Source organism: Phaenicophaeus curvirostris, chromosome 15, assembly GCF_032191515.1.
Source record: "Phaenicophaeus curvirostris isolate KB17595 chromosome 15, BPBGC_Pcur_1.0, whole genome shotgun sequence".
In the NCBI taxonomy this organism is placed as follows: Eukaryota; Metazoa; Chordata; class Aves; order Cuculiformes; family Cuculidae; genus Phaenicophaeus; species Phaenicophaeus curvirostris.
In genome coordinates this window covers 6138549-6162112 of record NC_091406.1, presented here as the reverse complement: position 1 = coordinate 6162112, position 23564 = coordinate 6138549, and the positions used below count along the sequence as shown (strand labels likewise).

General features: G+C 56.9%; 2 protein-coding genes across 7 annotated transcripts; one reads left to right on the top strand and one right to left on the bottom strand.

Moving 5' to 3' along the window:
- The first annotated feature begins 1182 nt into the window (after positions 1-1182).
- On the top strand, positions 1183-19165 carry TNIP1 (TNFAIP3 interacting protein 1). Of its 6 annotated transcripts, none has more exons than XM_069869008.1 (18): positions 1183-1328; positions 10540-10710; positions 12037-12159; positions 12430-12512; positions 12603-12671; positions 14609-14800; positions 14979-15073; positions 15153-15234; positions 15476-15565; positions 15817-15882; positions 16047-16182; positions 16266-16390; positions 16709-16831; positions 17143-17268; positions 17568-17648; positions 17796-17990; positions 18225-18315; positions 18628-19165. In XM_069869008.1, the coding sequence occupies exons 2-18, from the start codon at positions 10569-10571 to the stop codon at positions 18651-18653; spliced, it is 1845 nt and encodes a 614-aa protein (XP_069725109.1). In that variant the 5' UTR covers positions 1183-1328; positions 10540-10568; the 3' UTR covers positions 18654-19165. The 6 variants fall into 6 exon arrangements, with proteins under 6 accessions (XP_069725109.1, XP_069725108.1, XP_069725106.1 ...); XM_069869007.1 differs by having other exon boundaries at positions 15473-15565; positions 16047-16178; positions 16262-16390; XM_069869005.1 differs by having other exon boundaries at positions 15473-15565.
- A 566-nt stretch (positions 19166-19731) lies between these two features.
- GPX3 (glutathione peroxidase 3) lies at positions 19732-22813 on the bottom strand. The gene is made up of 5 exons (XM_069869019.1): positions 22629-22813; positions 21265-21418; positions 20912-21029; positions 20589-20688; positions 19732-20496 (listed from the first exon to the last, which is right to left on the bottom strand). The coding sequence occupies exons 1-5, from the start codon at positions 22713-22715 to the stop codon at positions 20260-20262; spliced, it is 696 nt and encodes a 231-aa protein (XP_069725120.1). The 5' UTR covers positions 22716-22813; the 3' UTR covers positions 19732-20259.
- Positions 22814-23564: the final 751 nt, after the last annotated feature.

The window sequence follows — 23564 nt, the reverse complement described above, 5'->3', positions numbered from 1 at the left end:
CCCTGCTCACCTGAGTGGGCTCAACCTAAAGGAAGCCAGAGCTGATCCGAAACAAGCAGGAGTAGAGGGCAGGAGACCTCTGTCATGCCCACCGTGCTCTTTCTTGCCCCATTTCCTGCAGCACAGATGCAATCAGGGTGCCTTCACGTGATTGAGCTGCCACTGAAGGTGCTGAACCCAACCCTCCATGCCAAAAAAACCCCTGCTATGTAAAAGTGACAGCTATGAACACACCTTCACAGCCACACAGGCATGCTCATGAATCACAGTTGCCATCAGATGAGTTTTCTCCCCTCAGAGCATAGCAGGACCGAAGGAATGAGGAAGGACCCACAGGACCAAGAATCTTTGGTTTTCATAGTGAAATTCACCCTGGCGTTCGTACCAGCCTGAGCTGGAAACCCCAGCTCGGAATGCAAAGAGCAGCTGTCTGGAGGTGAAGAGGCAGGAGGAGAGAGCTCACCATCAACTAACCACCTTTATGGGTACTGAGGCTGCAGGAAGGCCCCAAACCCATGGTTCTTCATCCCTCCTGCAAAGCACCATGCTCCTACCACCCAAATCAGCTGGACTAAAGCAGGGCCTCACATTACACCTGCAAATTGTAGACCAAATGCCCAGCCAGGGACAGCATTGTGCCCCCTGGTGAGGATCTGGGAAGATGGTATCAGCCTCTGTAAAACAGAAACACTTACAATCCTTGGTGTTTATTCCAGCATCAGCTGGCTCCAAGCCTTGGTACTGACCATCACTTATTTTGTAGACGACTTCCAGGGACCTGGATGTGCAACCCTGGCACATCATCACCTGTCCAGCTTCACCAGCAGTCAGCTCCTCCCCATTCCCTTGAGAAGATGAATCTCTGACTCCAGAGATGAACTAGAATGGGATGGAAACGTGTGTGGGACAATGATGACATCTCTCACAAGATGTAGCAGGTTCCCTGGGGAGAAGCATGATGTGTTTGCACATCTGGCGAAGTCGCTCAGAATCCAGGAAAGAAGAATGATGTAACCAGGTTCTCCAGTTGTCCAAAAGTGAATCACAGCCTCCACCACATCCCCCCTCATCCCTCCTTTCACTGACTAATACCTGATGTGGCTCGGCAGCCCCTGGAAGGGACGGCACAGGAGAGCCCTTTAAGTGGTGCCTGGCTCCTTATCAAAACTGCGCAGAGGCTGTCTGGGGCCTCCATCACGGGGAATTCCCCTTCTCCATGCCTAAAAGTAAGCTCAGCTGGGCTGGCCTTCCTGTGTTTGGGGATCGCAGTCGGAGAGCGCCTGGCCCAAAGGGCTCTCATGCCCTGAGTCCCTCCACAACCTGGCCAGGTGAGTAGAGCGATGCTTTTTTCGATGTGAGTACGCTCAAGGCTGAGTGAGGGGAAAGCAGGCGGCTTTTCAGCTGTCAGCCCAGAGCCGTGCCACCTCCCCTACTCTCCTCACAGAAATAGAGCAGGGTTAGATTATTTTTTGCAGGCTGAGGCACTACCTGATAAACATGATGCTTTCTGGTTCTGAGGGGGCTGCCTTTAGCTTTGAAGCCAGGATTTCTGAGGGTTTACAGAACACCACTGGGCTTCTGGGGTAAAAGAAGCTGTTTGGGAAACAAAGGGGAAGATGTTGCCTGTGTGTGAGGTCCTGCTGTCTCATCCCCAGTTGAGACCTCAGACACAAGCTCAGCCGAAGAGCACATGAGGGTCCCAGCACCCGCTGAGCTGTCTCATAACCCAGCCAGGCTGCCAGGGGCAACATCCTTGTTGGAGCAAAGTGCAGTCAGGGGAAACAGCTTGGTTTTATTTCATTTTTACAACCCAATCATCAAATTGCCAAGAAGCGGTGGAACTGTCTGAAGAGAGCTGAGTAGAAAGCCAGGACTGGGACAGCTGGAAACAGCACAATTGCCAGTGAAAGACACCTCTGTGAGTCCAGCAGCAGCCACCCGAGGAGGAAATGTCAGGAATATAAGCAGAGAGCAAGCCGCACATCTGCTTACAGCAGGCTATCTTTGCTTCTGGTTTATTGTTTTATACAGATATATATATATATAAACACCTTCCTTGTGGCAAAATCAACACAAGAAAGAAAACTGGGTAGCTGTGGAGCAAATCCTGAAGAGTTACCAGAAAGAATTCCCTCTGATTCTCACTCCTCTGGCTGCTTTCTGTTGCTCATGAATGCACAACGATCAAAGCATCGGCAGAGAGGAAAAGGATCCCTGATCATAAACGCTCCGGCTAGGGGGTGTAATTTCCTTGCGTAACATTAACTCAGATACAGACTCAGCGGGGATTCTCCCTGCTTAGTTGCTGAGAAGGAAAGCCCTGGGAAGCCTCGGCGAACCTGCAAGAGCTCGCAAGCCACCTTCCCAGGAATTAGGGGAGCATGGGACTGCCCCAGCCCACCAGCTAGAACAGTCATGGGCCCAGGGACACCTCAGCACAGCCTCCCAGCAGCTATTAAGCAAACACTTATGGGGGGGTTATAAGAAAGATGAAGAAAAACTTTTTAGTAGGTTTGTAGCAATGGTAGAAATGGTTGGACTCAGTGGGTCCTTTCCAACCTAGTGATTTTATGATTCTATGAATAGGACAAGGGAGGATGGTTTCAAACAAAAAGTGGAGAAGTTTAGACTGGATAGTAGGAAGAATTTTTTTACACTAAGGATGGCAAAACAGTGGCACAGGTTGTCCAAAAAGGTGGTGGATGCCCCATCCCTGGAAATATTCAAGGTCAGGTTGGACAAGGCTCTGAGCAACCCGATTGAGTTGAAGATGTCAAACAGCAGGTTGAGAGAAGTGATTCTCCTCCTCTGCTCTCGTGAGACCCCACCTGAAGTTCTGTGTCCTGTTCTGGAATTGCCAACTTATGGACCTGTTCAAATATATGATTTGATATAGATATCAAATGATGAGGTGCTGAGGGGCATGGTTTAGTGATTGATAGGAATGGTTGGACTCGATCCTGTGAGTCTTTTTCAACCTAGTGATTCTGTGATTCTGTGATTCTGTGAAATGGGTCCAGAGGAGACCACAAAGATGATCCAAGGGCTGGAGCATCTCTGCATGAGGACAGGCTGAGAGATCTGTGTTTGTTCAGTGAGGAGAAAGCTCTGGGGAGACCTCAGAGCAGCTTCCAGGACTGAAAGGGGCTACAGGAAAGCGGAAAGCTGGGGAGGGACTTCTTACAAAGGCACGGTGGCAAGACAAGGAAGATTGGCTTTAAATTCGAAGGGCAAAGATTTAGATTAGACATTAGGAAGAAATTCCTTATGCTGAGGATGGGGAGGCACACGTTGCCCAGACAAGCTGTGGCTTCCCTATCCCTGGAGGTGTTCCAGGCCAGGTTGGATGGGGCTGTGAGCAGCCTGGCCTGGTGGGAGGTGTCCCTGGTGGAACTGGATGGGCTCTAAGGTCCCAACCCAACCCTTTCTGCGATTCCACGATTCTGCGTCCCTGTGCACTGCAGGGGGTTGCACGGGTTGGGATTTCAGGTCCCTTCCAACCCAAACCTTCCCTGGAGGCGCTTAAAGGACGGGTGGACGAGGCGCTGAGGGGCCTGGTTCAGTGACTGATGGGAATGGTTGGACTCGATGATCCTGTGGGTCCTTTCCAACGTAGTGATTCTAAAACTCCATGACCCTGTGTGTGTCCCCGCCATCCCCGCCATTTTGTCTCTCAACAAGCACCGGAGGCCCCGGGGGCGCCTCGGGCCCCACCGATCCGCGGGCAGGGGGGGCTGCATCCCCCCAGCATCCCCCCCCCGCCCCCTCCATCACAGCAACGTGCCCCCCCCGCCATCCCCCGTATCCCCCGCGCTGATTGGCTGCGGCGCCTGCCCGTCACGGCGGGGATTTCCCGGGGGCGGGGACGGAGGGTGTGACCTCCCCCCCCCCTCCCCGGCACCGGGACCGGCAGCAGCTGCTGGACCAGCACCGGGACCGGGATTGACAGCTACAGCTGCCCCGGTGGCGGTACCAGCGACACCGGTACCGGTATCAGCAGCAGCACCGGTATCAGCAGCAGCAGCTGCGCCGGTACCGGTAGCAGCAGCAACACAAGCAGCGGTACCGGTACCGGTATCAGCGCCAGCAGGGGTAGCAGCACCGGTACCGGCACCAGCAGCTTCACCGGTACCGGCACCAGCAGCTTCACCGGTACCACCAGCACCACTAGTACTGGTACCAGCAGCAGCAGCAGCATCACCGGTACCAGCATCACCAGTACCGGTACCGGCACCAGCAGCATCACCAGTACCACCAGCACCACTAGTACCGGTACCAGCAGCAGCAGCATCACCGGTACCACCAGCACCACCAGTACCGGTACCAACACCAGCAGCATCACCGGTACCACCACCGCCAGTACCAGTACCGGGTGTGCACCAGGTGAGCTCAGAGCGGAGCGGGGCTCTGCTGCCCTTGGGACAGAGAAGAGCCCTGCCCGTGGCACCAGGCTCTTACCGGGCACCGAGAGGGGTTTGGTGGGGCTCGGCACCGCGGCTTGGATGTACGTGACCTGGCTCTCGGGTGGTCGCGATCGGCTCGTCCTGTGTGGCGACAGTCGCGCCGTGCCTCAGTTTCCCCTCTCCTGGGCAGCCTGGGTGCTGTGCCATTCACCAGGCAGAACCCCCGGCTCGGCCCTCTCTGTGCTCCCTCTTGCACAACCCTGGCGTTTCCCCAGCCCAACACTTCTGCTTTCCCAATATTTGTGGGCTGGCAGTGCGTGGATCCCACCCTGGGGTGCCGAGTGGCCATGGCGCTAAGGGGCCACCAGTCTATGGAGGAATCCCCATCAGATGCGGATCCAGAGGCTGGAATAGCTGGAGTGGAGATGACAGCATCCTCACCCTTTTTGCGTTCCTGTCTACCCTCCCTCAGTTCCAAGCTAAGGCCCCAGGGAGGACAGAGGAAAGATGCTGCCTTTCAGCCCTGCTTTGGGGTGAAAATAGGTCTGGATGGGACTTACTGGGGCCCTGTAGCCTCACAGAGACCTCGCCGTCCCAACCAGGGCACAGGTTGCTCCCCTTATCAGGGAGGCAAATGCAGCCTTTCCCCTTCAGCCCCTTTTATTTCCACCTGCTTGGGTGAGCAGGAACTGTTCTGCTGCCACCAGCTCTTTTGGAGCGCAGATTTCATCGAGCGCGCTGGCAGAGGCAATCAAAGCTGTAAGACCGGACTTCGGGCACTGGGGTGAGTTCTGGAGGCAGGAAGGCTCCGGCCAGGCACGTCCTTGAGCCTGTGGTGAGGCGGAATAAGCCAGGAGAAAAGAAGAGAGGCTTTTTGCAGCCTTTGGCATCGTTCCTAGCTTGGCAAGAAATCCCACGGTGCCCTTTTGCCCTGACGCATGCCAGCAGATCTGTTTAGCACGGGGCTGTGGGTCCTCGCTCGCCAGCAGCTGGTACAAAACACTGTGAAGGAAACCAAACTGCAGCACTGCAGATTTTTGTTTTAAAGAACAATTCTTGCGCTTAGGGTGAGAGAGGTGGCTTTGCTGGCCTAGATTTGTGGTTCCACTGTTGCCTGCTGCTTGGTTGTTGCCCTGCTGAAGCACACCAGGTTGGGTAGGAGTAGCCTGGGTTGTGCTGGAGGTGCAGGGACGGGGATGGTTGTGCCTCCCTCTGTTTTTAAACGCTGTGTCAAGCAGCCATGATAGCTCTGTGAGAGGAAGAAACGGAGCAGGCAGCATGAAGCAGGATGTCTTTGTAGCAGCAAACTGAAGGCCGCTACTTGAATCCTGTGTTCAGTTCTGGGCCCCTCACCACAAGAAGGATGTTGAGGCTCTGGAGCGAGTCCAGAGAAGAGCGACGAAGCTGTAAAGGGGCTGGAGAACAGGCCTTATGAGGAACGGCTGAGAGAGCTGGGGGTGTTTAGCCTGGAGAAGAGGAGGCTGAGGGGAGACCTCATTGCTCTCTACAACTACCTGAAAGGAGGTTGTGGAGAGGAGGGAGCTGGGCTCTTCTCCCAAGTGACAGGGGACAGGACGAGAGGGAATGGCCTCAAGCTCCGCCAGGGGAGATTTAGGCTGAACATTAGGAAAAAATTTTTCACGGAAAGGGTCATTGGGCACTGGAACAGGCTGCCCAGGGAGGGGGTTGATTCACCTTCCCTGGAGGGGTTTAAGGGAAGGGTGGATGGGGTGCTGAGGGACATGGTTTAGTGTTTGATAGGAATGATTGGACTCGATGACCCGGTGGGTCTCTTCCAACCTGATGATTCTATGATTCTATGATTCTATGAAAACAGCGCTGTGCGGCCCAGGGAACACCACCACCCAGTCCGGCTGCCTTGTTGGAAGCAGGTTGTTTTGTGAAGCCTCTGTGGGAGGTGGGTTTCTCGGGCAAGGGTGGGATTTCTGGCTGGAGCACGTCTGTAACATCTGCTGCGTTTCAGATGGGGTTCTTGCCTTTCCCACCCTCTCCCTGTAGCTGGCCAGGCTGGGAAGAAAAATGCTTTAAGTGGAGGGCCTGACTTTCCCTTTGAGCCCTGAGCCTTGCAATGTCTGCTTTTCCTCTTCTTTTATTACTCCCAGCTGAGCGGCTGGCAGTGCCCAGAAATCCTCATTATTGCTTCATCCTAAAGCCAGCTCTGCTTTTGCTTCCCTGCAAATGAAATCAGCCCAGCAACCCAGGAATTGTTGTCCGTGAGACTGGGGATCTGCTGGAGCTCTGGAGAGGAAAAGAAACCAGGCTGGTGGCTGTGACATTTTGTTGATTTCCAGTAAAACGATCAAACAAAAAAATCCCTCCATGGTATCTATCTGAGTGGCTTTTGCTTTTCCTCTGAGGAGGAGGGATGCCAGGGGCCAGGCAGCACTGGTCATGGGAAAACAATGCTAGAAGCCTGCAGGGATTTGCTTTTGCTTCGTGTAGTCCTGGCTGGGAGGAGACTTCCTGGGAATGTTGCACGCCTGGGTAAGGAAAACCCCACTCTGCAAAGGGCTGGGCCAAGCTCCCACTGTGGATCGCGGGATGGGAATTGATGGCCTGCCAAGACTGCCACTTCTGGAGGCTGGCGCATTCGCTCTGCAGGGTTTGCATCCTCCGCCTTTGTATCTTCACCTGTTTGGTAATTTTAAAGCAGGAATCATTTCCTTCTCCCCCTCCTGCATGGCCAGTGTGGGAGTTGCTGTGGCACTGATGCGTGGTGGGCAGCAGCCTGGCCACAGCTACATGGTGCCAGCTCTCTCCCAAGCTGCAGCAGAGCTGTGTAAATACCATTGTACTTTCATCTTCGCCTGGGAGTCTCCCCTGCCTGCTTGCTCTCTCATTCTCTCCCTTTGCTGAGTTGTCATAAAAATTTACTACCTAAAGGTCTCGGTGCCCTGTTTGGGACCAGCAACGCCCACGGGTGACCACGACATCTGGCAGCCTCTGCCAGTGGCTGGGCACAGAGCCAGTGAGCTATACCTGGCCAGCTGTGGTCCATGGCTGTCTCTCAGCCTCCAGGGCTGTGAAATATCATCAAATTAGCTTAGAAACCATTGCCTGGCAAAAAAAAAAAAGAGTAGTTTTCTGGTGGTTTGATTGTTTCTTCTGGAGTTTGTGGCAGTTTTGTTTTCTTTGCATTTCCAATCATCGTTAGGTGCTGGTCTGTAGTCCTCTCTCTCTTCCCTTGGTGTTTTTCTTGAAACATGAGACTTTTCACTCTAAATATCACATTTCAGAACTTTCATGGAAAAAACCCACAAACAAAACAGGACTGGGAACGGGGTTCTGTCTACAGGGTGACAACTTGGTCCCAGCGGCTCCTTGATGAAATGGGGCTGTTCCTCCACCCTGGGCAAACCCACCCTCACCCCAACAAAGAGTTTGGGTGCAGTGGAAACCATCCCTTCCTTCTGGGTCTTGTTTGTTGGTGAATTCATAGCTGGTCTGTGCTTCTGTCAGCTGGAGATAGTTCAGTTCCTCTCCCTGGCTGCTGTTTGAAAACAGCTCCCGTGGCCCCTCTGCTGATATCTCCGTGGTGGGGTGCAGACCTTGGGTAGAAAAATTCATGATAAAACCTGGAGAACCGGAAATAGCAGAGGCTTTCGGTGGCTCCATCCAGCTGGAAGAATATGGGGTTGCTGTGAATGAGCCCTGCCTGTTGGCAAGGTGGTCAGTGCAGCTGGCTCACATTTCAGTGTTCCATGCAGGAGTGCACAGGGGCAGGGTCAAGGTAGAAAAACTCCCAGTTTGGGGTCTGGAGTGCAAGAACATGGGGGCTGGTATTTCAAGCTGCTGTAAAGCCACACGGGGAAAAGATGCCACATGAGAGGGCAGTTTGTCCGCGCCTTCCCCAGCCCATATGTGGATTTGCCCCACTGGAGTTCACAGGTGCCCCACAAGATGCTCACTGCAAGTTCACTTTGCTAACCAGCTTCTCCCTGAGCCCCAGGATTGGGACCTGGAGCAGCATGTGGTGATCAGACAGCAGCAAAAATCAGGCTCGGGTCCCCAGTGTTAAAGAAAAGTTCAAACCTGAATTCTGTCACAGTCAGTTTATTACAGCCTGGGCTGGGTGTCTCCTTGCAGAGAGACACAGAACAAAGAAACTCTTAAACTATAAAAGGTGTAGTTGTCCAAATTCCCACCCCCTATGCATTCTTCACACGCTTTCCATGCAAAAGTTGATCCATAGGTATTTTATGGCTGGGAATAAGAGTTATTCCCTGTTTGATTACTTTCCTGTTTCCAGGCAAGCCACTCTTTTCTTATCTTCAAGGTATGTAACTGGTCATAATCCCTTATTTTCTTGCCCAAATTGGTCATTGGGTCTTCTGCAACTCAGCAGAAGTTAAACACAAAGCCATCTTCCCATAGATCTGTCAGTCCTATACCTTCTTCCCTCCTTAGCTATCCATGTTAATGAACAAGAGTTCATTTAAAGATCACTCAAAAGTTTTGAACAGGGTCTACTCATGCGAAACTGTAATGAACACGCAGGTGATTCTAATTTAACCCATCTCTAAGCAATCACGCAATTAATTCTAGCATTCTAGAAGTTTACTTTTTTAAATCCCTAACAGGCAGCCTGCCTGTGGTGCTGTTCCCATCCTTTGCTGGGCAGGTAGCCTGGCCCCAGGTGATGATATTTCCCTGTGGTCAGATGCCACCACGTCCCCACGCCACATGCTTCCCTGCTTGGTTTTATCCTGTCCACCTGCATGTCTGCTCTGGAAGTTTTCCCCACTCTGTGGCAGGGGGCTGGAGGGGATTTTGTACTGGCTGTGGTGATGCTGCCCAGTGCCGGGACCCACGGCATGGAAACTGCCCCGGTTCTTCTTCAGCTTCCTGTCAGCTGCTGTGGGCTCCAGAAATAGCTGCTCCTCAGCCCACCCTGCAGCTGGGCAGCTTCTGGCAGTCACCACCTCCATCTGCTTGTGATGGGGCTGCCGGCTCCCCGCAGGGTCCACAGGCGATGGGGAGCTTGGCAGCAGAGCAGGAGGATGGGGAGATCTACAGACAGATGTATCTCCCAAAAGCAGAGCACTGCTGAGGCCATGCGTAATTACCTGCTGCTGAGGCAGGCTTTAATTGCCGCTCGGCTTGCGGATGCTGCCAGGTGGCAGTTGTCATCTGGAAAGTCCCTGCCGCTCCATGGCAGGCAGGTCATCTGAACTGATGATCAGCCTGGATCACTCGTGGCTTGAGCATTAGTCTGAGGTTGAGACAGTTTCGGGTACGTGCTGCCCCCCTTCCCCTTTCAAAATACGCCCCCCTCAGCCCCCTCCCACTCAGGAGCGCCCAGCTGCCTTTGTGGGGTGGATATTTTTGATAAGTTACACTTTAATTCAGAGCAGCTTCTTTATCACCCCCAGGAGATGGGTGAGACCTCGAGCCAGTATCCTCTCCAGCCATTCCCTGGCCAGACCTCAGCGGGGGGAGGCCTCAGGCCACCAACAAACACAAGGAATTAAAAAAGCAAATAGCATGCTGCTTGCAGGTGTTTCTTCTCCTCATACTTTGCCCCTAGCCTGGCACACACCTGCCTGCTCCCTGTGCCTTGATTCAGGAAGCTATGCCCTTGACAGCTGAGCTGGAGGGCAGAGCAGGTCCTTGCCTGTCTGCTGAGGCTCATCCCCTGCTGCCCCAACTATCTGACAGCTGCAGGTTAAGGATTTTGGACCTGAAGATACTGCCCTTCCCCAAACAACCCCCCTAGAACCCTTTCTGCTCCCTAAAAATACCCTGCGGTAAGCAGGATGCTCCAGTGACAGTGCCTGGGTCCGTGCTGGTGTGGGTCGATGCTCCTGGACAGGGTCTCCATCTCTCCTGGGATGCAGCAGCAGGTGGTCCCAAAAGGGCAAGAGCCAGCCCCAAGCAGAGCTGCTGCTGATGCCTCCTCGCATGACATTTCTCATGGCTTTGAGTCACGTTCACCACAAGCAGGGCTGGAGGGGGAAGTGCCTTCACCTGGGACACTTCTTTGCTGGCTGGCAAGCAGTGAGGCAGCACGGCTTCTTCCAGCACGGCACCCCGGACCCCATCACAGTGGGGATCAGGAGACCACAGTGCCGTCTGGAGCCAGAGGAAGGTGACGCTGTGCTCCATTGCCCTGCAGGGATGCCCGGCTGGGAGGTAGGCGACTGAATGGCAGGCATGGAAGGAAGAGGACCCTACCGCATCTATGACCCTGGCGGGGGCTCGGAAGAAAATGTATCCACAGCCTTTGAGCGGCTGGTGGAGGAGAACACCCGGCTGAAGGAGAAGATGCAGGGGATCAAGTCTATCGGTAACTGCTGTGTGGCAGGGGGACGAGATTTGCCTTTGGGGAAGCTCAGCCTGTGCCTACCGAGCTTGAGGGTTTCTTGCTCTATTGAGAAGTGCTCTAAGAGGCTGGGGGATTTGGGATGGGGCAGCAGTGAAGCTCTCCCCATCCTGGGGGCTGAGCAGGGTGTGTCAGCTTTTTCAGATGGGGGTGCAGAGGGAGAAAGGCTTTTTATGAACACCTGGGGTGCTTTATGGTGGGATAAATGGCTGGAAAAGGAAGTCAAGTGATGGAGCAAGGTCAGCTCCTTGGAGTCCTGCAGTGGCAGGTCACAGAGATGCCAGGATCCATTCTGCCTTTGGTGAAAGCCCCCTCCTTCTGCAAGCCCTGTCAGATCAGGGGCTTTTCCTGGGTGCTGCTCAAAGGCTGCGGTACTGGGAGCTCCTTGTAGTGGCAGGGACATGTTTGTGTTGAAACTCTCCAGCTGAGTTGTGCCACCCCCTTTCTTCTCCTTGGCTGCCTTCCCCTTGCCCGCCCCCAGTTTTGCTTTTGGTCTCGTGACCCAACTTCCACTTTCAAGTCCTGCTTCTGCAGCCGAATTTCCAGCTGCCTCATGATTCCCATCACGTCACCATATTCCTACCTGGGACGAAGACCCACTGGTGTGGGAGGAGGCACCTGAAGTGGGGAGAAGATTGCATTGCCTGTGCCAGACCCCCAAGCTGGCAGGCTTGACTCTGCACCATGTAGGCTTAAATTCAGCCCTTCTGGGAAGCAGAGGAGATCTCTGAGAGATGCAGTGCAGCCCTTCTGCCTCCTGTGACCAGTCCTCTGTGTGTCAGCATGTGGGACTGTGTAGGCAGTGAGCCACTGATGTAGCTTTGCTGTTGGATTTGGCCACAAAAAGCTCTTTCTGGATGAAGAAGGACATGCTGAGCACTTTTCATAGAATCATCGAATCATTTGGGTTAGAAAGGGCCTTGAAGATCATCCAGTTCCAACCCCCCTGTCATGGACAGGGACACCTCCCACTGGACCAGGCTGCTCAAAGCCCCATCCAACCTGGCCTTGAACACCTTCAGGGATGAGGCAGCCCAAGCTTCCCTGGGCAACCTGTGCCAGTGCCTCACCACCCTCACAGCAAAAAAATCCTTCCTAATATCTAATCTAAATCTCCCCTCTTTCAGCTTAAACCCCTTACCCCTCATCCTATCACTGTGCTCCCTGATCAAGAGCCCCTCCCCAGCTTTCCTGTAGGCTCATATTTTCTCCCCAGGCAGGGGGCTGGAGCTGCTGCAGAACAGGTACTTGGGGAAGGGAGATTGAGCACCTTTCTATTATCCATGACAGGAGAGCTGTTGGAGGAGTCCCAGGTGGAGGCATCCAAGCTGCGGCAGAAGGCAGAGGACCTCGTGAAGGATAACAAAATGCTGATAGGATCATCTTCCTTGGAGGACCTGGTGGAAACCGGAGGTAGGAGACGGGAGGCTCACTGGGGAAGGATAACCTGATGGCTTAGGATCTTGAGCTCAGGGAAAGGACGTGAAGGAGACTTTCGAGAAGGTTTCTTGCAGCCCTGTCATCTCTGGAGTGTATTGAACTACTGCCATACTTATGACACCTGGAGGGAGGTTTCTGTCCCATTCCCACAGCTGGGATAGAAACTAGGGGTGTCTACTCTCTCTATCCCTGTGCCAGGGATTTCTCAAAGGCTCATGGTCACGTCCTCTTCTCTCTCCACAGCCATTGGCCCTGATCCCAGCTCCACACAGGCCACCCCAGGCAGTGCCCAGCCAGACATGGAAGCTCGGAAATCTCCTCCAAGTGTGAGTCTGGTGAATGCAAGAGCTGGTGCTGGCATGGCTGAAGGGTTACCATTCCCCAGGGAGACCTGACCTGGCTGCCTCCCCTTGCAGGGATCCTCCTCGGAGTTCGAGATCGTTCCTGTTGAAGCGCAGGGTTTTTCCCAGGAGAGCAGGAGAGCGGTAAGTGGCCCCAGTGCCTGTGGGATTTGGTGGGCAGTGGGTGGAGAGCAGAGCCGGTTGGTGTGGTGCTGGTGGTGGTACTGGGAGTATGGGTGAGTGTCTACGCAGGCAGTGGAGTGTCCTGGTGTAGTAGCTGCTGGCAGACACGGGAAGGTCTGGGGGACCTGTGTCAAAGCAGCCCGTGGGCAAACCAGAGAGAGAGAGAGAGAGAAAGAAACTGCGCCCAGACATTCCCAAGGGAGCAGAGCCAGCCCCATGTGGAGCCCTCAGGACAGGGCTTGTGCCACAGTGACCAGCCTCCACCACCCATGGAGATGAGGGGACCTGGCTGGGCTGAAGGCAGGAGGGACCCTGGAGGACCTGGTCAAGGCAGGGACAGGGGACAATGTGAAGGCTGCCCTCCAAGGGAGAGAGCTCCCAAGTACAAATTGCCTGGCTGGGCTGCCCGGACACAGGACCAGCAGAGCAGCCCCAGGCAGATGGGGACACCAGTGTCTCTAGGTGCCACATGACAGTGACAGGAAAGGTTGTGATGACCCGAGGAGCAGTGCTCTGATGCTCACCTCATGACGCCTGCACTGGTGGAAGGACCAGGTCTCTTCTCCAAGCCCCATCACTGCTGACGTGTGCTCTTGTTTGCTGTCCCCTGCACATCGCCCTGGCTGACGCTGTCCTGCTTGGCTTTTTACATTAACTGGAAGGGAGGGAAGCCAAGGCAGACAAACATCAGCCTGCATTGCATGGTGCCAGTTAGGGGACACACTCTCATTGCACATCCCTGTTTGCATTGGCGAGAGAGGCTCCAGGAGGTGTTGAGTCTTGTTGGACTCTCCTGGGCTGCAGCCACGGGGTGGCATCTGCCTGGGGTTTGGCTGCTGGCACCTGAGCCAAATGCTAGTCCTGTGCTTGCCCCTGGGCTCTTCCAGGCACTCCAGGGCTCAGGTCCTCACTGTCTCCCTTTCCCAGCTGGCTCTGGTGGAAGGAGCTGCTCATACTGTGCCCTGCACACACCCCCACGGCAGTCTCGTGGCTGGGGTGCTGGGGGCACACTGGACTCCTTGCCCCATGTGGTGTCACCTGGGGCATTCCCAGGGGTGGCCGTGTGAGTCACAGGGCTGGGAGCAATGCAGGCTAAGGTGTGCCAGCGTGGCCCCACCTTCTCCCTGGCAGCACTGCTGTGCACCGTGCGGGGCTGTGTTGTGCTTGGGGTGTCTCCTAGGCAATGGAGGATTTAACCAGCTACACCAGGGGAGGGTGAACCCGTTGGGGACACCCCTTGTGCGTGGGTGGGAGTGTGCCATGACGGTGGTGGGTGTGCACCCTCACCTTTTAAATTCCTCTTCGTTTAAATTCGTTTAAACTCGCTCTTCCATTTAAACTCCATGACTGCTGTCTGCCAGAGATCCTGGGTTCCCACTCCTGGTGTGACGTGGTGGGCAGGGGAGCTGCAGAGCCATGCTGGGGGGTGGAAGGAAGGAGGAGGTGGAGGCTGGGGTAAGACCACCCCTCACGTGGTAACCTTCAGCTCCCAGCATAGGCCAGGGCGTAGATGGAAAGGACAGTCTCAGGAGCTGGCATTTCTAGCCCTGGTGCCAGCAGGGAGAGCTCAGGGAAAAAAGGATCAGGGGTGGAGATGCTTCCATTGCTGTCAGTGAGTCAGGAGCATGTTCTGCTCAGACTGCCAAGGGCATGGAAAATCCACAGGCTGGGAGAGCTGCTATAGGGTCCCCCTCCATGTGGAGACTTGGTGTCCCCTTGTCCAGCAGCTGGGAGTCAAACCTTTACAAAGCTGGCACAATATTTCAGCGTGCCAAGGGCTGTTGCAGAGTCTCTCGGTGCTGGCCCAGCTCCACACCAGAGCCATGGATAAGCAATGAGGAATTTCACGATGCTCCTTGAGCTCATCTAACTGTGCTTCATCTCCTTCCCATCGCTAGGACTTGGAGCAGCTGCCGAATGAGGATGCCAACCTACTGCCCCAGCTGCAGCAGCTGGAGACCACGCTAAGTGGCTGTGCCAAGGAGGCCAGCAAGGACCAGGTCTTCGTGCGTATGGGTTACATGGCCTCTGAGCTCAAGCGCCTGGCCTCCAAGGTGCACAAGAATGAGCAGAGAACATCATTTCTGCAGGTAAGCGAGGGCTGGTTGGTCTCTTCATGGGGCTTTCCCCTCCTTTTATTTTCCCACCAAGCCCATCCACTGTGAAGTGGATGCCCACCTCCATGCCAGGGCTTGGTGGGAGGCAAGTGGCCAGGGAGGCTCCTGGGGCTGGCGGTGGTCCTCATGGCTGCTGGCATTTGCCCCCCAGACACTGTGCGAGACACTGCACAGTGAGAACAAGGAGCTGCGAACCAAGCTGGAGCGGGATCTAGAGCAGAGAAACCAGGCACTGGAAAAGCTCAGGTGAGGGTGAACAGCAAGGAAGGGGGATGGGGCTACCCTGGGTGCCTCTTCCTGCTGACCCATCCCTCGCTGCCCATAGGTGCGAGAACCAGGAGCTCCGGAGGATGGTGACGCTCAGCAGCCAGGATAATGGGAAGAGGGAAGCTGCCGAGCAGCAGCAGGTGAGGAAGCAGCATCACCCTTGGAAAGGGCCGAGAAGGAGGTGGGGAGCCCACTGACATATCAGCAAAGGTGGCCTCATTTTAATCGAGCTCCTAGTTTGTCCCAGTATGACCGCAGTGGCTTCTCAGGGTCTCGAGGGGGTGGGGGTGGCTGTGGGAGGGGGAGCTGGCTTGTGTTTAGCCGGCCTCAGGCACAGCCTCCGCAAAAGCCCTGAGGGTCCACCCCGTGCGCGTCCAGCAGAGCGGGGCTGCGGCGGAGAAGTCACTGGGCAGAGGAGAGCTGGAGGCCAAGGAGAAGAAGGTGAAGATCCTGGAGCACCAGCGCAGGGAGGTGAGGACCAGGCTGGGAGGGAGGCACTGCCAGGAGGAGCAGGGTGGGAGCGGGCAGCGGAGACACATGGCTGGGAACAGCACAGGGAGACTGGGGCAGGGCTGCGGAGCCGCAGGGAAGCGCTGCTGGAGCTGGGATCTCCATCCAGCTGCTCCCCAAGGTGCTTTTGCAATGGGAAGCTGCTGGGGACTGCCATGGCTGGCTCGGGCCTGGGACTGGGCTCCCATTCAGGCATCCCTCTCTCCCCACAGCTGCTGGAGGTAAATAAGCAATGGGATCAGCACTTCCGAGCCACGAAGCAGAAGTATGAGCAGAAGGTAAGGCGGGGTGCTCAAAGGTGGGTGCTTGGAGATGTCTCTGCTGGGTGGTGGCTGGCAGACTTGGAGGAGACCAGCTGGAGGGGAAGGTTTAGGGGCTGCCTGTGCCTCCCTCCTTCGCAGTGTGTTCTGGGCAGGCCAACATCCCCACTCCCTCCCGGCAGGTCACAGATCTGCATCAGGAGTTGGCCGATGCGCGCAGGGCACTGACGGAGCTGGAGACAGAGAGGGAGCAAAAGCAACGGGATTTTGACCGCAAGCTGCTCCTGGCCAAGTCCCGGATTGAAACAGAGGAGGCGAGTCCCTCGGGAAGAGTGGCAGGGAGCTGCTGGCTCCATTGCCCTGCCTTGGCTGATCTCCAACCCCCTGGGTCCTGCAGGCAGAGAAGGAGAGGCTGGCCATGGAGGTGAGGGACCTGCAGCAGAGGATGCGGTTCCTGCAGGAGCAGCTGGCTCCAGTCACCAGGCAGCGGGAGTACCAGGAGAAGGAGATCCAGAGGCTGAACAAGGTGGGGACCAAGGCACAACCCTTCCTTGCAAAATGTCTTTTATGCTCTCCAGCCTCTTCTCCTCTCTCAAATCCAAAACTGACTCTGATGGACCCCTTTCTGCCCAGCTCTTTGCCCAGGCAGGAGTTTGTGTCAGACTATGCCCACCACATCTCCTTAGGCTCCCAGGAAAGACAGGTTTGGGGGGATATCTGTAGTCCTTCTTGCTCTTACACAGTTATATCTGCTTTCCACGCTGGGCATGTGTCCATGACATCTGGGTGATGCGTACAGCACCTTCCTCTGACCCAGCTCTCCGCTCTTTCTTTTCCTCTCCAGGCACTAGAGGAGGCTCTAAATGTCCAGGCCTCCCCACCACCTATCTTTGGCAGTACCATGGAGCCGGCAGGGAAGGTGCCACAGCAGGAGCTGCTGACCCAGAATGAGCTCCTCAAGCAGCAGGTAAGGAAAGACAAGGAGCGGCTGAAGGCAGGGAGGGACCTCCCTGACAAAGAGCCTGCTGTGACCAGGAGCAGCCCAGAGCCCAGGAGTCCTAGTGGGTGTCTGTGCCGTGGTCAGAGGCAGGGGGGCACCGAGCTCTGCATCCTTCAGGCTGTCAGCTGGAGGGACTGCACCCGTGGGCCGCTCTGCCAACCCTCATGCCTGGGGCTTGGCATAACGGGTGGGGTAAGGGATGGCAAAACGGTGACAGGGGTGCTTGGGGGAGGTGTCCACCCTTGGCCAGGTGCACCCAAACCTCTCCCTCCCGCCAGGTGAAGATTTTTGAGGAGGACTTCCAGCGGGAACGGAGTGACAGGGAGAGGATGAACGAGGAGAAAGAAGAGCTGAAGCAGCAGCTGGAGAAGCTGCAGAAGCAGCTGGTCCTCTCCAACAACCAGGTGAGCAGCACTGGGCGTGGCAGGCAGCACCCTGAGAATCCCATATGCCCCTGGATGTGTCAGGTGTGCTCTTGTCCCCAGCATCATTGCCCATCTTGGAACAGGGTCTGAGCAAGGACAGAAAGGTCGGAGCAGTGGTTTTGCTGCTACTTGTCCCTGCCAGAGCATCTTTTTTCAATTATCTCTTGCTCTTGCCCCTCTCCTGGGGGTACCAGTGTGTGTTCCTGTGGGGCATCACAGCATCCCCTGCCCCACAGATGTGAAGGGTGGGCACTGCACTAACTCCCCCTTGCTCCCAGCTGCGAGCCTCCAAGGACGACTGCCAGAGGGAGAAGGAGGAGAAAGAGAAGCTGAAGAAGCTGCTGAAACAGCACAAACAGGTGGGGTTTGGCAGGGAAACTGCATCCAGGTGGAAGGGCTGGGGGCCTGGCGCTCATCTCCCATTGAAGAGGCAGCTCTGAGCTAGGCCATGGGTGGTGGCAGTGGGCTGCCCTCGGGCTGTCCCCAGCATCTCCCACTTCTTGTAGGCTTCTGGAGAGAGACTACACGCTGAGCCGCTGCCGGGGCCGCTGGGCCCTGCCTGCCCCATGTACCCATACCAGTACAGTCCCCCCGTGGCTCACCCCATGTACCATGGCTTTGAGGAGTGGCAGCAGATCCGATACCCGCCACCAATGCCGAACGAGCACACGCCGGGACAAAACTTCCACCATTTTCCCCCGGTGAGTGCCTACCCATGCCAACGTGAGGGTCCCATGCGAGCAGGTCTGGGGCTCGCTGCTGAGTGAGGAGCTGCTGCAGGACCATGGAGTCCCTGAGCAGGAAGCTGAGCACACTGATCTTGTTGGCATGTGAATACTCAGCCCTCCTCCTTAATATCCTGGTAACTGAACACAGGACGCAGCCTTGTGATTCACATCCCTGCTAATTCAGAGTTTCTGTTCCATCTCCTGCAGCCTGAGTACCCTTGGCGCCCGCCCTGCGCCATGGCTCGCAGCCAGAATTCCCAGGCGGTGTCCGGGATGAAACCGGTCCCCAAGGACTTGGGTAAGGCTCAAAACCTCGGTGAGGAGAACGCCCCTGTCCTTCACCCTGAGACAAAGGGCTGTTGGCTGAAGGCTTGGGGGAGGCATGGGGGGACAGCTTGCCAGTGGCCATTTCCTCTGATCAGCTGAGGGGCCAGTTCTGCCCTGGGGCTCATCCTTGCAGCATGTGAAGCTGGACAGGAGCCTGAGCCCCAGCAGCCCATGAGGTTATGGCTGGGGGATAAAAGCCATCCCGTGGCTGGCATCCCTCGCACGGGGCTTGTCTGGGCAGGAAGAACTGCACTCACCCCGTGCTGCCCCTCTTGTGTCTCAGAACCAGCAGGTCCCGGATTGCCCTAACGCCAAGGACCGACTACACTGCGATACCTGCAGAAGAGGTGTAGGGAGTGTGTGTGTGCCCATGTGTATATATCTAGGAGCTTCCTCCGGCTGCGTATCCCTGTGCGTGGATGTGTGGTGGACATGGCGCAGTCATGGCCTGGAGCAGCTCAGCAGTGCATCCCCCCGGGGAAGGTGCAAAGGAGAAGGCACCCAAGATGCCATCGTGGTGGCGGTCAGCACGGTGGCCATCCCCTTCCCCATGAGTCGTCAAGCCTGGTGTCACTGGAGACCTGAGCCGTGTCTTCAGGGAAGAAGGGCCCATGTGTGCCACGAGCTGCCCCGACCCAGGGGCTTCAATGTGGGCCTTGGCGTGGTTTAGCCCTTGGAGCAGCGGGTGACAGCAGGGACTCTCCTGGTGGGAAACCCCACGCTTGCAGGCGGGTGCCTGCTGCAGCCACAGCCTGGTCTGAGGGTGGTTGATGTCTTTGTATTTATTTAAGGACTGAAGTGTAGCTCAGTCTCTGGTTTTATCCTGAACGTTGTTTACTCTGGGAGTGGGGGGCCTGGGAGGGATGCCAGGGCTGCTGGGACCAAGTGCATGCGCCACCACTCTGTCCGGCCACTGGGCTCAGCCCCTCACCCTCCCCTCTGCTGTCCTCCCTTCTTCTGCCTGCACGGAAGCCTCTGCTCCTCCACTCCCCTTCCCTGCAGCGACGGCCTTGAGGCCAGTCTCTCAAATTGCACAGAGCAAGTCTTACTCTAGAAAACAAGTCAGGAGGGGGAAAAAAAATCAGACCCAGCCCTATTTCCATAAGCGTGGGTATCAAATGACAGCAGAGGAATGACAATCCAGCATCCTCCTTGCCGGGGCCTGGCCCCTGCTCCAAGCCCCTTTTCATCTGCTGTGCTCTGCACCAACACCCCCTTACTTCCCATCCTCTACCCTAGTGCTGGGCTGTGATGATAAATCCATGTTTGGTTTCCCTGAAACAAAAAATGGAGTTTCTCCAGCTGGGAGCCATCCCTCGCTGCTGATACCCCCAGGCTGGCTACTGCCTCCCCCTCTTCCCCCCAACCCCCAGCCAAGAACTGGGGCTGCACATTTGCAGAACCTTTATTTGGCGTTTCTATGGCGGGGAACGAGGGACTGGCTGCACCCGGCCAGGAGAGGAGCACGTCTCTGCGCCAGGACCACAGGCGGCTTGAATGCACTGAAGAGCTGCTCTGTGGCCGGCCAGATCAGGCCAGGCCCACCTTGGGGGCTTTCAGGCCAAGCCTTCATGGAGATGTGGTCTTCTACTCCAGGGGCAGCCAGCCCCTGCGTCCCCCCGCGCCGCCCACCGAGGTGGGACGGTGGAGCAAGGGGGCAAGCTGGGGGCCAGGAGGAGATGTCACCAGCGACAGCGGAGGTGGGGCGCAGGGTTATTGGGAAGTGTCTGCCTCCCATCGCTGAGGTCTCTGCCACTGGGTTGTGCCCAGCAGCGTGGCTGGAGGTGCCAGAGATGGAAGCGATAGAGGGGCGTTGTGCCAGGAGGAGGTGGGAGAAGGAGCAGCCCTGTGGCAGCCAGGGGAGGATGCAGGCGAAGGGGGTTGAAGTCACCCCCAAGGCCAGCAGCCCCAGCCTCTACGCGCTCTCCTCCTCCTGTTGCTGCTGTTGCTGCTGCTGCTGCTGCCTCATGTAGGCGATGATGTCATTCTTCACGACCGCGATGTTGGCGCGGTGGTACCAGCGCATGACAGGCACCCCATCAGGGCCCACCAGGAACTTCTCAAAGTTCCATTTGATGTCGTGGTTCCGTAGAGGCTCCCAGAAGAGGTTCTTGGGGTTCCCAAACTCCTCCGCCACCGGGGGACAGGAGTTCTGCAATGGGGAACCAGTGCATCACTGCCTTGACCCCCGCCAAAAAGCAAGCAGGGTGCTACCTCCTCCTCCCTCCTTGCCATGGCACCCACCTTCAGGAAGGTGAAGACCTTCTGCTCCTTGGCCCCGTTCACATCCCCTTTCTGGAAGATCTGGAAGTTGGGGACAAAGCCACCCCCTGGACGGACATACCTGCAAGGGGAGGGCGAGCAGAACATCACGCAACTAGCAGCTCTCGGTGCGACACAGGGGCAGGTGGAACCCCAAGCCCTGTGCTTTTGGGGGCAACAGCCCCAGGCTGGGAGGGGTGAGGTCACAGCCAGCAGAAGCTGCAGCCTGTGCGCCCACCGCCTGGCTGGAGACCCCAGCCCAGACAAGGGAGCGGGTGCCTCACAGCCCACTCCGTGGTACTCACTTCAGTGCCGGGAGGATCTCCGAGTTCTGGCCGGGTTCCTGCTTCCCGAATTGGTTGGAGGGGAAGCCCAGGACAACGAGCCCGTAGGGCCCCAGCTCAGTTTGTAGTGCATTCAGTTCTGCATGCAAGCAGAGCCGGAGATGGATTAGTAGAGGACTGGGTTCACTGGTTCCCTCACAGCATCCCCAGCTCTGCTGGATCCTGGGGTGTCCCCATTACCCCTTCTCCCAGCTCCCCAGGGCAGGACGGACCATGGGAACCAGCCAAGGGCTGCTCGCCTGCGTGATGGCGCTGGTGGCTCCTTGGCTGCCTGCCCTGTCCCCTGGGGTACCGGTGTCCCGCAGGACCCCTACCGAGGTACTGCAGGGTGAGGCCTCAGTACGTGGCCACGTTGACGAAGAGAACCATCTTCCCAGCGTACTTCCTAAAAGGGATATACTCGTCCCCATCGATGGTCAGGGCCCCGTAGTCGTAGATGGTGCCCGGCACCGAGTCGTAGCATTTCACCTGCAGAGCAAGAAGCGTCCCATGGGATGGGGCTGGGGGCTGCCAGCCACCCCACAACCCACCAGGGCAGTGGGTCCAGCCGTGGTGCTGGCTGAGGTGGCACCTGCCAGCATTGTGTCTCCTGTCCCAGTGTCACTGGTGGTGGCCAGGCTCTGACACACCAAGGTCACGGCGGTGGGACGGGCTGGTTTGTGCACGCACACACGTGTGCACACACATGCATGTCCAGCCAGCAGGGCTGGCTGCAGCTGGAGGGATGTTTACCAGGCCAGGAACACTCAGGAAGGCTGGAAAAAAGCCTGAGCTGGTGTGCCAGCACAGGGGGAGACCAGTCCCATCACCCCTGCATGCACCCCTCCAGGACAGGGACAGCTTGAGTGCCCAGGAGCAACACCAGCTGCTGGGCATGGTAGGGAAGGCTCAGAGACCCATGCAGGGAAGGGCCCTGGGTGGAACAGCCTCTGTTTGTGGTGCTCCAGGGGTTAGCGAAGGGGACCCCATCTCCTGTTCCCAGCAGGGGACCCAGGCTCACCCAAGTGCCACTGAGGGGCTATTTTGGGAGCTGGCAGGAGATAAAGTCACAGGGGCTCTGCCCAGGAAGCTCAGCCTCCATGGGGCCAGCTGGGTCCTGATTTGCTCAGGGTGGGGATGGTGGCCAGGGCGACAGTCACCCCTGCTCCCTACCTGCCGGGCTGTGGGGTGACAGTGGCCCCCACACCCTCCAAACACGGGTGCAGAGCAAAAGCCCCGTGCTCTGCCCCTGTGGGGGTCACTGGTGGGGATGACAAGGCTGTGTCCCCCTTCTGTCCCCAAGACAGCGATCCCCGCTTTGCAAAAACTAGCTCAGAACCCCCACCCACCCCATGATCCAGACATCAGGGGGATGGATCTAGATATTGGGGGGATGGATCTAGATATTGGGAGGGTGGATCTAGATACTGGGGGGATGGATCTAGATACTGGGGTCATGGATCTAGATATTGGGGGGACAGATACAGGGTCGCCTGCCCCGCTGCTGCCCCTGGAAGCCCCACAACAAGCCTTGGGTGCCCAGGGTGCCACATGATCCAGACACTGGGTGGGGGGACAGGGGACAGATACAGGGTCTGCTGCCCCTGGGATCTCTGCAACAAGCCTTGGGTGCCCAGGGTGCCACTCTCCCCGCCTCTGCCCTCCCGGCACCCCCCGTGGGGGTCTCCTCCCACCTTACCTTCTCCCTCTCCTGGCTCTGCCCCGGCTGGACGAGCCCAGCCAAGAAAAGGGGCAAAATCCAGGCTGTGCGGGACGAGCCCCCCATGGCCGGGGCGGGTGTGGGGTCTGGGCGCCCCCGGGGGAGCCGCGCACCCCTCTCGCCCTGCGCCTTCTGCCACCTCGGAGCGCAGGCAGCCGAGAAAAAGCGTCTGGGCTGAGCAGGGCGGGGAGGCAGCGGCCGGGGGGGCCGGGCGAGAGCCCTGTTAACCGTCTGGGCACCGGGAGGGACGCGGCGGGGCCAGGGGACAGCGAGGGGGGACCGGCAGGGGCAGCCGGGCGCACGGGGCAGGCGTGGGAAACAGCCCCTGTGGGAGCTCAGAATCAATCACAGAATAATCGGAAAAGACCTTTAAGACCATCAGGTTCAACCATCAGCCTAACACTGCCAAGCCCACCGCTAAACCGTGTCCCTAAGTGCCACACCTAGATGTCTTCTAAGCCCCTCCAGGGATGGTGACCCCGCCAGCCCCCCGGGCAGCCTCTTCCAACGCTTTCGGTGGAGACATTTTTCCTAATATCCGATCTAATATTATGAGGAACGGCCTTATGAGGAGTAGCTGAGAGAGCTGGGGGTGTTTAGCCTGGAGAAGAGGAGGCTGAGGGGAGACCTCATTGCTCTCTACAACTGCCTGAAAGGAGGTTGTGGAGAGGAGGGAGCTGGGCTCTTCTCCCAAGTGACAGGGGACAGGACGAGAGGGAATGGCCTCAAGCTCCACCAGGGGAGGTTTAGGCTGGACATTAGGAAAAAATTTTTCACAGAAAGGGTCATTGGGCACTGGCAGAGGCTGCCCAGGGAGGGTGTTGAGTCACCTTCCCTGGAGGTGTTTAAGGGAAGGGTGGACGAGGTGCTGAGGGGCACAGTTTAGTGTTTGATAGGAATGGTTGGACTCGATGA

Bases quoted from the DNA above. Each gene is read 5' to 3' on its own strand.
- TNIP1 (XM_069869007.1), top strand. From the start codon at position 10,569: ATGGCAGGCATGGAAGGAAGAGGACCCTACCGCATCTATGACCCTGGC. The intron at 10,711-12,036 runs GTAACTGCTGTG...TATCCATGACAG, and splicing joins GCAGGGGATCAAGTCTATCG to GAGAGCTGTTGGAGGAGTCC. The intron at 17,269-17,567 runs GTGAGCAGCACT...CCTTGCTCCCAG, and splicing joins TGGTCCTCTCCAACAACCAG to CTGCGAGCCTCCAAGGACGA.